This window comes from Dasypus novemcinctus, chromosome 1, assembly GCF_030445035.2.
Source record: "Dasypus novemcinctus isolate mDasNov1 chromosome 1, mDasNov1.1.hap2, whole genome shotgun sequence".
In the NCBI taxonomy this organism is placed as follows: Eukaryota; Metazoa; Chordata; class Mammalia; order Cingulata; family Dasypodidae; genus Dasypus; species Dasypus novemcinctus.
In genome coordinates this window covers 4300369-4314183 of record NC_080673.1, presented here as the reverse complement: position 1 = coordinate 4314183, position 13815 = coordinate 4300369, and the positions used below count along the sequence as shown (strand labels likewise).

The 13815-nt window shown below is 42.7% G+C and overlaps 1 protein-coding gene and 1 long non-coding RNA gene across 2 annotated transcripts in view; one reads left to right on the top strand and one right to left on the bottom strand.

Annotated features, from left to right (window-relative positions):
• Positions 1 to 13815, bottom strand: part of ENPP6 (ectonucleotide pyrophosphatase/phosphodiesterase 6) — a 127088-nt gene that overhangs the window by 71077 nt on the left and 42196 nt on the right. The window contains exon 2 of the mRNA XM_004481745.3: positions 5999 to 6178. Within this exon, the coding sequence (XP_004481802.2) occupies positions 5999 to 6178 (180 nt within the window). The remainder of the gene's footprint in view (positions 1 to 5998; positions 6179 to 13815) is intronic.
• On the top strand, positions 1294 to 5881 carry LOC131279652 (uncharacterized). The gene is made up of 2 exons (XR_009187046.1): positions 1294 to 1910; positions 2675 to 5881. It is a non-coding gene; the product is annotated as an uncharacterized lncRNA (long non-coding RNA).

Below are 13815 nucleotides of genomic sequence, written 5' to 3'. Positions count from 1 at the left end.
TACATGGCAGTACTAAGTGTTCAAAGAACATGATGTATACAGCCTACATTTAAGTAATCAGGAAATGGGTGATAGGTAGAATGATATGGCAAATGCAGCAAAATATTAAAATTGATTTCAAATGGTGCCACTTTCTCAGTGTAACCTTTCCCTACTCTCTCAGATGAGATCGATTTCCTTATTAGATGTCTTTGTTTCATGGTGTGATAGCACTTTGCTTTATTATACTTTTCACAGTTCTTCTGTTTGTTTGTCTCCTGCTTCTCAAGACTTCCTTCTTTAATTCCTTGCAGGTTCACCCTCTTCCGTCTGTTCATTAAAATTTAGATTTCCTCAAGACCATGTCTGGAACCCTTTTCTCTTTTCACTGTATACCGCTGCACCCTAGGTAAACTTCTCCATACACACATCCTCAATTACCACTCAGACTCCCATAAATAACATATTTATATCTTCAGCTCTCTTCCGTGAGCTCCAGACCTGCTGACTGATGTATATCTCAGAGTCAATATTCCAAAACTGCTCGTCTTTCAGTTTCCCCAATTTCAAAGAAGAGTCACTGTCTCTACAGTTCTGTAGGCCAGAAACCAAGTGTCATCTCTCTCACTGCTCCCTAATTCCCAAATCCAAACCATCACTAGGGTCCAGCCATTTTCATTCCTAAATATGTTTTCAACTTCTCACCATCTTGTTACCCCAGACCACACTATGCTCATCTCTTTCCTTGTTTCCTGCAACAGATTTCACCCACTCTGGATACCTACAGTCCATTCTCCAAGCTGCAGTCAGAATAGTCTTTCCAAAATGCAAATATGGTATTGTCACCTTCCTCCTTAAACCGTCGAATAACTTTTCAATCCTCTCAGGATAAAAACAAATTCTTTCGGTTGGCCCAAAGACCCTGGCCTGGCCCCAGCCTGCCTCTCTGCTGCCTCCCACCCACCCAGCCTCCCCCAACACTCCACAGTGACAGTCTCTCAGTTCCTGAATCTACGCGCTTTCCCCCTCCCCACTCAGTGCCTTAACACACACTGTTCCTTCCGCCTCCATGCTCTTCCCACAGGCGCCCCTGCTTCTACCCAACCATCTTACTCAGAGAGTAACTCAGGGAAGCCTTTGTGGTGACCCTCTCAGATGTAACCAGCCCCCTTATTTGAAGATGTTATGGTGCAATACACTTTTCACTATCATCATTTTCACAATTGTACTTTTACATTTATTTGGGTTAAGTTCTAGATTAAAATATGACTCCTGGACTGGCTCATAAGCTCTCAGAGGAGTAAAAGGGTCAGGGACAGGATTCTGAATCTGTTTTGCTTATGGATTTCTCCTGAGAGCTACCCCAGGGCCTTGAGTCCCCATCCTTTCATGTTTTGTGATGAAATGGACTTGCTGTGACTTGAAGAATGCAAGGCCAAACCTGACTTGGCTTCTATGGCCAGAAATAAAGCTGATCTTTCTTTCTTTCTTTTTAAGGTTCTCCAATCACTATAATGAGTGCTTTTGAAAAACTGTAACCTTTTTTGTCCAAAATACCCTTCTGCAAATGGACATTGAATGTGGTCGGACAGTTAAACTTTCTAACTCTGACAGGCAACAGTCCAGAGGAGAAACACCTCTTTAATTTCTCTGCAGGCAGAAGGTGTTCAGACCTAGAAATCCTGCAGAAGTCTTTTGAAGATCACTTCTTTCAGAAGACCTCAGACTTAAAATGTGAATTTATAATCTTTTTATTGCTGAGACAGACATCATCAGTGATATAGACCTTGCCGAAGGTAGAGGTATTGACTTATGGACAAAGGAAATGATGCGATGTGAATTCACCTGAAGAGTCTTAGAAGATCTTGACCCACACTTACCCTTGCCAGGCAAAACTGACTAGGGGAGCGTGGGTTTCATTTGCTACTTTGGTGAGTAAAAATTTTTAACACATAAAGATATTCAAATTAATTAGATATCATAAATTTATATGTATTGTCATGTTAGCAGTCCACATCATTGGTCTCTTATATCACACAAGCACAAAATTATATATATAGTATTGTGGAAATATATTTTTCTGGAAAGGGGATCCATAACTTTGGTCAATTTCTCAAAGGAGTTCTTGACATACAAGTATAAGAACCTGCAAGCTACATACTAACAAAGACCTCTTGCCATTCTAAAATTACATAAATCTCAGTTTAAAGCCAAACTGGTCATATTATTGGATATTTTAGTGAAAATCTAGATCCCTTGTCTTTGCAAGGCCAAATATCTAGTTGAAAATAAAGTCCAGTTTTTACTCAAATGTTTGGCATTAGGAACAGAGAGGCAATGAACTTAGCTATGATGTTAACTCACACATTTCCATTAATACAATTGATGCTGGGCTCCTAATTTTACCTGTATGTGACTGAATGCATCCGAGTTCAGCCCCTGAAGATCGCCATGTGAGGCTCCACCATGGAAGGGAGAGGAAAGAAGCTGAGGATGATCTGTAATTCTTGAACAACAGCCAATACATGCCTTCTTACTTATTAAAATGAAATCAACCAAGACCTGATGGGAACTGGATCAGATGCCCCCCTGTTAACTCCTCACCAGGCCACCTCTAAAGTGGAGGAGTAGAAGCCAGGTGAAAGCTGTCTTTCCCCACATAGACGGTGTCCTTTTCCTCTTTCCTCCTGCACAGGAGCTGTGGAACCCAGGAGAAGAGTCGGGCCCAACACCAGCCCATGGGCACATGAATGATTGCCCCCCAGCTCTCCTGAGTGCTTGGCTGTAGGGGTTCACCTTGCAAAATGCACGCAGAGAAATGTAGAACGTCGCACACTGACTCCAAGGAGGTTTAGCCACAGACTCTTAAAATGGTGCTATGTGTTTCGGTATTTTATGACAGCCATGAGAATAAACCTAAAAACAGCTGTGACCATGTAAGGTAGAACCAATTGTCCAAGGAGTTCAAACTATATTTCCATATAACATCTTACTTATTCTCCCATATTTCCCAATTTCTCCTCCTTCTTCAAGACATGCTTCTCTGCTCTGGGTTGCTCTCCAGTATGGAGTGGATAAAAGCCTCTTCATTTTGCCCCCTCAAAAAAATGGCTTTGACCTCAGACTGGAAGGAAGGGGTGGGGAAGTACGTCAGTGAAGAACACGTGCTTAGCTCTTACCCGTTACAGAATCCCACTGGGTCCTGCATGTACAGTTCCTGGCTGATTTCTTTGGGCTTGCTGCCCTGAATATTTGATGTAGGGCCTGGGATCATTTCCTGAGGTGCATTTCTCCCTGCACAGCTCAATGACACCACTGGCTGGGGTGCTGCAGGCTCTGTTTACAATATTAAATTTCTCAAGGCTTGAGGTGGGGTATTTTGGACTCTTCACCACTGATCAGTTTTTCAGTCTGCTGCTTTATCTACCTGACAGGAAGACTTGAACTACTGCCATTTCCAAATTGCACTTCTAAATATTGACTTAATGGCGAGACTCAGTGTCATAACATGGCTCACTGGAGCAATGAAGATTTTCCAGGCCTCATAGAGAGGTCTGCACAACGTCTTGTGGGGAAGGGAGAAGGAAGAGGGGGATTTAAGAAGGAAAATAAAATCGAGCCCTGTTTAGAGGAAATGCCATAGCACTTAATCTCGTAGAGACAAATGAGCACTCACTGGGCTATTGGCCGTGGCTGGAAGGGACCATGGGGGAGGGGAAAGGAGAGCAGTGACCACTGACCACTCAGTTGTGCATCAGGAAGAGCGGAGAGTGCCAGGCCCTCCTGGCTGGTCTGGGCAGTGGGGCCTTCAGAAACAGCCAGCTCTCACAGAGTTTCTGTGGATCCAGTTTAGAAAAATGAAGAAACAAGAAACAAGAGGCTCTTCATTCCAATTTCTCTCAAGATTTCACTGCAGCCAGAACTTTAGCTAATCTTCATTTAGGTCACTGAGAAAATTCTAGGTGGCTGTCTTTGTAACTTCTTCCTCCTAATAGGATGGTACCTAGTCCATCCCAGCAGTTGTAACTGATCTTGGAGGGGGCAGAATGTGACACATCACATTAGTGGTTGAGTTGTGTGTCAATCTAAGTCAGTCCTTTCTTGCCCTGAAGGAGCTGATTCAGAGGAACAACAAGATACTTTACATGCCAGTGAGCGTTATGCTTGTGTAGATTTTCAGTCATATATAAATTCAAGTTGTTTGTTATCATTAAGTACTGCAGGGAGAAGAATTAGATCTGGCGACTCCCCCTCTTTACTCGTTAGCGTACCCCCTCCTTGCCATGAGCACTGGAATCTGTGGCAGTCCAAAAGGCCAGCCACAGGAGATCACATGTGGAGGAGATAAGAAACCAAGGTGGGTGGAGAGCTTTGGAGGAGATTCTCTTCAGATTATGATGAACTCTAGTTCTAAGACAGAAAGTTAAACTAACTAGCTACCATGGGACATGGTCCTTACGGCATCAGGGAAGTATTCATCTTGAGGTCCCCAGATACAGTTTAAGGAGATTCCCAAGGCAGAGTGCCCAATCCATTCCCTCTCCTCTGCCTCTGGCGTGTGAACCCTCAATTTATTGATAAGGATGCTTCTGAGAATGACCTCACAGTGCAGCAAAATCTTTTCACTTTAGACCTTATTGCACTGGGCTCCAACCTGAATTCAACTCTTCTAGAAAGCTGGATTAGCCTGCATGATACACCAGCTTGCTTCCTTAATCAAAGATTCAACTCCGTGAAAGGTTGAGTCTCCATTTAAGGTAATGGAGTAACCCTTCCTTTGCTTGAAAGCTCCTTCGCATGTTAGGGGAGGTGGCTGCTGCAGACAGAGTGCTGTACATTTTCTAATGAAACTCTACAGGAATCCCCCTAAAAGCAATATCTCCCAGCAGAGCCATCCTGTGTCAATTCTTCTGCCCGGTTTTCAGTTCATGCAACCTCCCGTGGATGCCAGGCTGCTCCGTGGCAACTTCCAAGGCACCTAGCAGGCCCACATCTGACAGCGTGGTTGTGGACCTACTTTCCATGGTCTCAATCTGTCTGTGTTCTGCGCAGCTCCAAGGCCTGGCACAGCCTTGAGTACCCCTAGCAACGCTCCACATTGCTATCACCCCTGACCGGCATCCTCCAAACCCTTGCTGACAGCCCACGCCCAAAACGTGGGCCATCTGTGATCCAGCCTTGGTTTACTCATCCTCCTTTCCACTCTCCCAAATCTCTGCCTGCCACCCTCCTCCAAAACCCACACCCTTCCATAATTCCCTCACACTACTCCTGCCCTCCAGTCCAAGCCAGTGAGGTCCCCCAGCTGCTGCTCCCCTTCACCTACCAGGCTGTCCTTCATTTAGCCCTTCATTTCTTCTGGGTCTCCCCTGATATCATCCTCCATAACTGCACTAAGGAACTGGGGCCTTGTGCATGAAAAGTCTAATTGCCCACTTACGGAAGGTTAAAGTCTTACATATTGGAAGACAATGATCAATTTAATTATTGTGTTGCCTCTGAATCCTCTCATCCTTAATGAAAGATTTTTGACTGTCAAGAAGAGAGAATCCTGAGGACTTATCACAGCAGCCATGGCAGTTTGTGTTATTACCTATCTCATTGCAGTAAGTAAAGTGATTTATTCTCTCACTGATCTAGGATGTATGGGAGGAGTATTAATATAAAGGGACATTTAATGCACCGCCAAAATGTTGTAGATGCTTTGAATCCTCTTTTCAATATTGATGGGGAACTAAAATCTGTAGGAATGGCACACCAAATTCTTTTCTAAGGCAAATAACTACCCTTTATCTCCTTGGTATATACAAAATTTTGAAAAAGCATGATATACCACAGCAATATTCCTGAGCCAAAGGAATCAGGAAATAAAGAGTTCAAAATAAAATTTAAAACATGCCCATGAGACATACTTCTCAGCGAGCCTATTTTCTAAACCACAGCTTGGTCTTTGAACAGGACATCTACATCCTTTGTCATCATAGCGGTGGAAGCTGGAGGGAGCTTTCAACGCACTCACCAGGCCAGTAGTACATGTAGACCTTCCTTTTGGCCTTGGTCAGAGTGATCCACAGAGGCTCTGATCCATTCCACCAGAGAGGCAGCAAGCTGTCCTTGTTGACACCAATGTCGAACGACTTGTTGGTGCTGGGGTCCCACATGTAGTTCCCAATCATCTGATGAACCTCACAGTGGCGGCCTATGTGAATGAGAACACAGAGCTGTCAGTCTAATGTTCCAGTTGTATTTATTTTTATCTTGGTTTTTTTATTATAACAGCCATTCATGCTCATTTGGGGATTCTGAACAGCATAAGATTTGTTTTTGATTTATTTTTATCACGTACATTTCTTCTCTCCTAGACTGTGCCATAGAGGTAAAAATTCCATGAGATGTCTAATAATTGGCTGAGGATGGGGTTTATTTCGAAGTTAATCTGTCGAGTGTAAGGCTGTTTTAAGTTGAGCTGAGTCCACTGTGCCGGATTGACCAGTGCACTCTTCATGACTTGAAGTCTAAATATGAAGCCGTGTGGCAATAATAGATTCCTGAGGGACTAGAGTTAGGATCTTACCACAGAGCTCTCTCTGTGTCCCTTCCAACCCCTTCTCCCACAAGATCAGGAGTCATGGAGTTTATTCTCTCCCTTTCTGGATAGAAATTGTTGTCTCAGCATTGCACAATGATGGAACCAAAGACATTTGGAACAGAATGATGAAAAAAAGAGATTCAACTTTGAAAAACAAAGCAAGAAAACAACCCTCAAAAATGGAATGTTATAATATATAGAAATGAGGATTGGTTCTTTTGGGCACAGCTTACTCCCAGAAGAGAAGCCAGAAGTGAAAGACGTAAGTACTTGGACTCTTTTGAAACATTAGGCTTAAATAACTTGTTTTGAAGCAATCTAGTACATCATTAAAGTAAAAATAACACAAACATTGGCAAGTGCATCAAATATTGCTGCAATTTCAGTGACAGTCATTGGCACCAGGAAGAAATGCTGCCTAACTATGATTAATCAAAGTTATTTTGCTTGTTTGTTTGCTGTTGTTTCCTCTTCTCTCCACTTCCGCACTTTATTTTTAAGCAAAAAGGAGAAACCATAAAATACAATTTTGCAAATGTGAAGACAAAAATACTATAAAAGAAAAACTTTTAATTTCATCACAGAAACCCAAGAATTGAACAAACCATGGTTTGAATTTAAAGCCCAGAGATCCAAACAAAATGGTTTTACCCCCGAGCTATAAAGTTAGTTTTTTAACCTTGACCAAAATTTCACATGTGGACTGATAAAATTGAAAAGTAAAGTAAAAACTTTGAGGAGTTTTCCCAATTGTTAAGGAACTTAATAATTTTATTCCTCCAGCTTACATTTAAAAAGGCCCCTACGTAGCTAACACTGTATTGATAAGTGCAAAGAATCCGATCTGAATAGATGTGGTCCCAGCCCTCAGTGTCGTGTAACTTAATACTCAGTGGAGAGGGAAGCAGACTTGGCCCAACGGATAGGGCATCCGCCTACCATATGGGAGGTCCGCGGTTCAAACCCGGGGCCTCCTTGACCCGTGTGGAGCTGGCCCATGTGCAGTGCTGATGCGCGCAAGGACTGCCGTGCCACGCAGGGGTGTCCCCGCATAGGGGAGCCCCACATGCAAGGAGTGCGCCCCGTAAGGAGAGCCGCCCAGCACGAAAGAAAGTGCAGCCTGCCCAGGAATGGCGCCGCCCACACTGAGAGCTGACACAGCAAGATGACACACCAAAAAGGAACAGATTCCTGGTGCTGCTAATAAGGATAGAAGCAGTCACAGAAGAACACGCAGCAACTGGACACAGAGAGCAGACAACTGGAGGAGAGGGGGAAAGGGAGAGAAATTTTTTAAAAAAGAGAGAGATACACAGAAGAAGGAAAAATAAGAAGACATAGCAGAACAGGGAGTTGTGGTGGCTCAAGAGAGTATTCACTTCCCTCCCACTCTGGAAGGTTCCAGAGCCGCCTAATGAGAATACAAGCAGACACAGAAGAACACACAGCGAATGGACACAGAGAGTAGAAAATGGGGGGGCGGGGGCGGGGGAGGGAAATAAATAAATCTTTTAAAAAAAAAGTAAGACTATTAAGGGAGCCCCTCTCATGGGTAAAAGTTTTTATCTCTCTCCTTAAAACAAACTACTGCATTTCATATGCAAAATTGATTATCTTAATGAAGTTCACTTAGCCTTTTTACAAGGCAAGACAATCATCTAGTACTCATTGGCAATGTCTCCTCTGCAGAGAAGTCCTTCTCCATGATGTTCTGTAACTTCCTCCCTGGGCAGGGATGACATCTCACCCGGGACTGGTGTGCACAGAAACTGAGGAAGCCTGCAAAGTTGGAAGGAGGTGGGGAAAAGTGTTACCCAGGTCAGTAACCAAAGAAGAGCCTCTAAATGAACCACCAGGAAAGAACCACAAGTGTTGGGAATAGGAGATCTGGGAATAATAGGAAGAGGTTCCAAGTGGGAGAGGAGCAAGGATCTCTTCAAGTGTTGACCTGTTTTGGAAGAAATGCGTGCGACCTAAATACAGTCAGAGGCCTGCGGTGAGGCTCATTCGCAAAGTGCTGCATTCAAAGAAGTGTGAAGCAGCCAAAAATAACTGTTAAAGTACTATAATCTTCACTTGTATATCTCAAAAAACCTTTGGAAATTTTGCCTCTTCTTTTAAACATTCATTTTCAGCACTTGGGAGCACAAAGGGTCCAGATTCTCTCCTCCTCTTCTGCTGCTTGTGCAGAGAATTAGGGGGAGCCACTAAGGATTGCAGAGTTCTTGTACGACTGAGAGGGTGTGTGTGTGTTTTTGTGTGTGTGTGTGTATAAGAGACAGAAGGAAAGAGAGAGAGATTTTCCCAGGGAATATCTGCCAAATTAGATTCTCCACCTGTTACACACACGTCTCCAGGAGGCACCCACAGGAACTGGCTGGAGGGAGATATGATCTGGTTATGCAGTTAACACACAAACCTAGCATATTTCACATAAAGAAACCTTATTTCCTGTGGCTCTCTGAGTCCCTTAGCTTTTCTCTAATGGATCTTCTCGCTTATCCAGGCTGCACGCTACAGTCACAGCCTTGGTGCTCCTGTGCATACCAGTGGAATCAATCGGTGGTGTCATCAACACAAGCCAACCTCAAGGACTTTAATCATGACATTCTTCAGGAAAACGTCTTTGAGACAAGTGCTCCAGAGATGTTAGTGGTTCCCACTCCCCTCTAGCATCCTGATTGATGTCAGCTGGTCTGGAGTGGCTTCTTGATTCTAAGAGAAGCTCCAGCCTTGTGGAAGGAAATTTATCATTCTGTCTCCCAAGACTCAACACTTCCCCGAGGGCTGGAAGTGATGCACAGGAATGGAAGCTTCTGCTTACTTTCTTTGGGTTACTGGTGACCAAAGAAGATTCTAGAACCAGTGGTTCCCCTTATATGAGTAAAATAGTTTTCAAGTTTTGGTGGAGTTCTTTCCACAAGGTCAACAACTAGACAGTGGGTTTTTATTTATTTATGTATTCATTTATTTTTATTTAATTGCCTTTTATAAAAGATACATAGACCACAAAAAATATTACATCAAAAAAATATAAGCAGTTCCCATATACCTCACACCACCCCCCACTCCTCCCCCATCAAACTCTTTCATCATCGTGGCACATTCATTGCATTTGGTGAACACATTTTGGAGCACTGAGGCACTGCATGGATTATAGTTTACATTGTAGTTTACCCTCTCCCCCACTCCATTCAGTGGATTATGGCAGGATATATAATGTCCAGCAACTGTCCCTGCAATGTCATGTAGGACAACTCCAAGTCCTGAAAATGCCCCACATCACATCTCTTCTCCCTCTCCCTGCCCTCAGCAACTACCGTGGCCACTGCCTCCCCGACAGTAGGTTTTATTCTTTTGGCAGATTGGACCTTAGGTGAAATGGGAGATTATATTTTCTAAAGGCTTACCCACAGATTCCGTGCTAGTCCCTAGGGGTTTCCCCTGGTTCCAGGAAGAGCGCCTGTTGTGGGGGCCAGCAGGAGCACGTGGGCTCCCCATCTCATCATCTGCTCAGAGCTTCTCTCACAGCTGAGCTGATGTTCCCTCTCGTGAATATATCAGGGCTGGCAGTCTTGCTTGCAGCAGTCGGAGCCTGCTCTCTCCAGCTGGTTTCCTTACCTATCCTGTCTCTCTCTGGCTTTTTCATTTTTATTGTCTGGGTAAAAGTGGTGGTTGAAAGAACAGAACAAAACAAAACACAATGTACTGGGTTCTGCGGCCCACAAGCTCTCATCTCCATGTTCCAGCCTGACTCATGTCTATTTTTATACATCTGCAACTCTTCTTGATTTTTCTTTTTTTTGGACTTTCCAAACAGTTTTTGCTATGGTTTGAGTATTTGGATCTTTTGCTCAAGGCGTTAGTAGAAACTTTCCTGACACTGTCACAAACCACAGATCTCAGGTGGCTTCCTGGTATGGTGTAAAAAATATGTACCTCTGCTCTCCCTCCTCCTCCAAATGGCAAATCTGTGGGGCTTTAAAATTGCTACGAGGAGGGGCAGTACTCACGAAGAAAATGGGGGCTGCTCCTGGCATGAAAACTTCCAAAAGTAGTTGCAAATTTTTCTCCTTACTTTTCCCCCTTATTCCTAAGACCCAAAAGTTTATAAAAATATTATGAAATGTGGCAACCAACCTGCTGCTTGAAGGAGGTGTGGACTCTTCAAGCCCATCCATAGATCTCACCTCAATTTAAGAATTGCTGCATTTGACTGGAGACTACTAGTGCCAACACCAGACAAGAGGCACTGCCTGCCTTTCTCAGAGAGAACTCATGGAATAGTCCCTAAGCCTGGAAACAGCTGTATGAAAAAGGCAGGACAGGCCATCTTCATTTTTTATTCTCCAAAATCTTCCTCAAGTGTGTTCTGATGTAGTGGCATCACCAAAGTTTCTTAGCAGGCACACACAATCCTCTGCACCGTGTTATATGCTCTCCAACTGCTCAGAAATGAGTGGCCTTCACATCAAACGAGAAAACAGAGGATTTGTCCATTTCATCTGTCACCAATGAGCATCTGTAACTGCTGTTGCTCCCCAGTTATCAGTTTTTATTTTTCTGTTATTTTCATACAGTAAATGTTAGTTCCTTCTATAGTTCCTGACTCATTTTATTCTTTTTTTATTCACTCAGCATACATAATGAAATAAAGTTTACATGCCAACTATACATAAAGATGAAAATATATGGTCTCTGCCACTGACAGTTAAGTAGGGGCAACAACATGGTACAACAGTACAATCAGATTGCATAGATTCAAATTCCAACTCTGCTGTTTTCTATCTGCATGAACTCGGACAAGTAGCTTAAGCTATCTGAAGCCGCAATTTCCTCATCTGAGTAGTGGACATGATAATAATTATTGTGAGATATACACATATGCAGTCCTCCCTTTGCACGGTAGTGTGGGACCATAAAAATGTACCACAAGGGAGCGGATATACCTCAGTGGTTGAGTGCTTGCTTCCCTTGTATGAGGTCCTGGGTTCAATCCTTAAAAAAAAAATTACTGTGCTGAAATCATGAAAAGTGATCTTAATAATCAATGAGAAAAGTACAATTGCTCCATGAACTTTAAAAATTTTTATCAACACATTCAAAAATCTCTTACTGTCAGTTATAAATGTATAGGGAAATAAAAAAATAGCAAAACTAATATTTATTTAGTATACCCACATTTAAAACATTAGCAGCATTGAGAATTAGAGTTTTATTTCTTTGTACAAAACTTACCAAGAATCAGTTTGAACAGTGCATGCTGTCTTCTCAAAGTATAGCTTATGAAACAGAGGTGAACTATCTAACTCCTTTCTAAGTTTTGGATCAGCTTCCAACATTTTATACTTTGTGCTTTCAATGTCATTAAATATCTCTAAAAGTTTCTTTAGTGTGAAGTTTTATGAGGGTGTTACGTTCTCTAAGACATCATAATCCTTTTCATTACAGCCATTTTCCTAATTTATGTTGATAAATTCACCTCCATTAAGTTCTTCTGGCTGCAAATCTAGAGTTCTTTGAATAGCACCGGTGTCAACAATCCCATGATAAGCTATTTCTTCTCTAATTCCATTTATGTTTGATTAAAATTCTGCGAAGTTATTTGTACAGTGTGGTGAAAGTCTCTGTCGCACAGTGCATGTATTATTTGCTGTTTCTTTCTGTCAGGATGCATGAATGTTTTCAGTTTCATGCCTTACATCATATTTCTTCCAAAAGTCAGCTAAAGAAATTGCATGATCTCCAACTGTAGCCTTAATAGCCTGTCTGAAAATCCATCTAAGATAATAGACTTTAAAAGTTGAAATAAATCCTTGGTTTATTTATTGTATTATTAAAGTTGCTTTTTGTAGTAAAAAGCAAATGTTTACATTTTAATTCAAGTGCCAAAGAGAAGCTGGGTGACCTGGAGCATCATCTAACAGCAGTAGTGAATTAAAGGTTTAATTATATGGGTTTGTCAATAGGAGACAAGATGGCAACACAACTACACTCACTGCTGACTGTGCATGAATTGAGTAACAGATGCACAGTGGCCAATCACCAACCGACTTTGAGGAAGGATGTGATTGGTCACTGATCGTGATGTGCATTTGTTGTTCATGTAGTGATTTGTGGGCTCAAAAGCTAACCTTGAGTGGGGTGAGGGGGGTGGGGCGTATATGGGGACCTCATACTTTTTTATGTAACATTAAAAAAATAAAGACAAAAAAAAGCTAATCTTGAAGTTTGTACTTGATGCTACGAAAGCTACAGTCAGGATTACCAAGTTTATTTGAGCACAGTTAGTACATCATGGTAACTGAAATGTGAAGCATGTTGTTGGGCAACTGGTATTATTTAACTCAATGGAAGTCACTGAAATGTGCACAGATCTGGACTGTGAAAAATGAGGAGTATGTGTAGATATACATAGTTCATATTAAGCACCCTGAATATTAACTTACATTGTCGTTAGGGGAGAAAGTCGCACAGACAAACGTCATCTAGAAGTCAGCGGAATCTCCCTCCTCTTGAGCTCTCCAATGACAGGGTTCTAACCCTATACTCCCCAAGAGTCTTACAAATCCCCAAGAGACTCACACAATTTCAGTCACCTGTATCTCTAGACTCCTTTTTCCATGATATATGGTACCCAGAAATGAAGCTCAGCCCTTTCCTGAAGCCCACAAAGGAAACCCAATTACAAAGTATTCATGAATATGGTGAAATTTGTTGGGGATTTATTTGGGGTAAAGAGGGAAAGACTTGAGATCAATGCAAAGAACATCAAATTCGATGTCAGACATCGAGGTTCCTAAAAGTCCTTTCTACTCTGCTCACCAGGGATTTCTGTGTGGTCCTTCACTCTAAAACTCCCACCCTTGCATATAGCATCACCCTGATCCATCTCTTCTCCACTCTCTTCTCCACAGCACCTCGCTCCAAAGTTCCCCTCCAAACTTCAAAGTTTTCTCAAAGCAATTCAGTCCTCCAGAGCTCCTGCTTCACTTCTAAAGTCTTATTGTTCATGAGGTTGCTGAAAAAATGGAAGGAGGGAGGGAGGGAAGGAGAGGAGTGAAAGCAGAAAAGAAAAATTTGTTTCTTTTGAACTGGAGTCATGTGCTTTAGAAAACCATTATAGGGAAGCGGACTTGGCTCAGTGGTTAGGGCGTCCGTCTACCACATGGGAGGTCCAGGGTTCAAACCCCGGGCCTCCTTGACCCGTGTGGAGCTGGCCATGCGCAGTGCTGATGCGCGCAAGG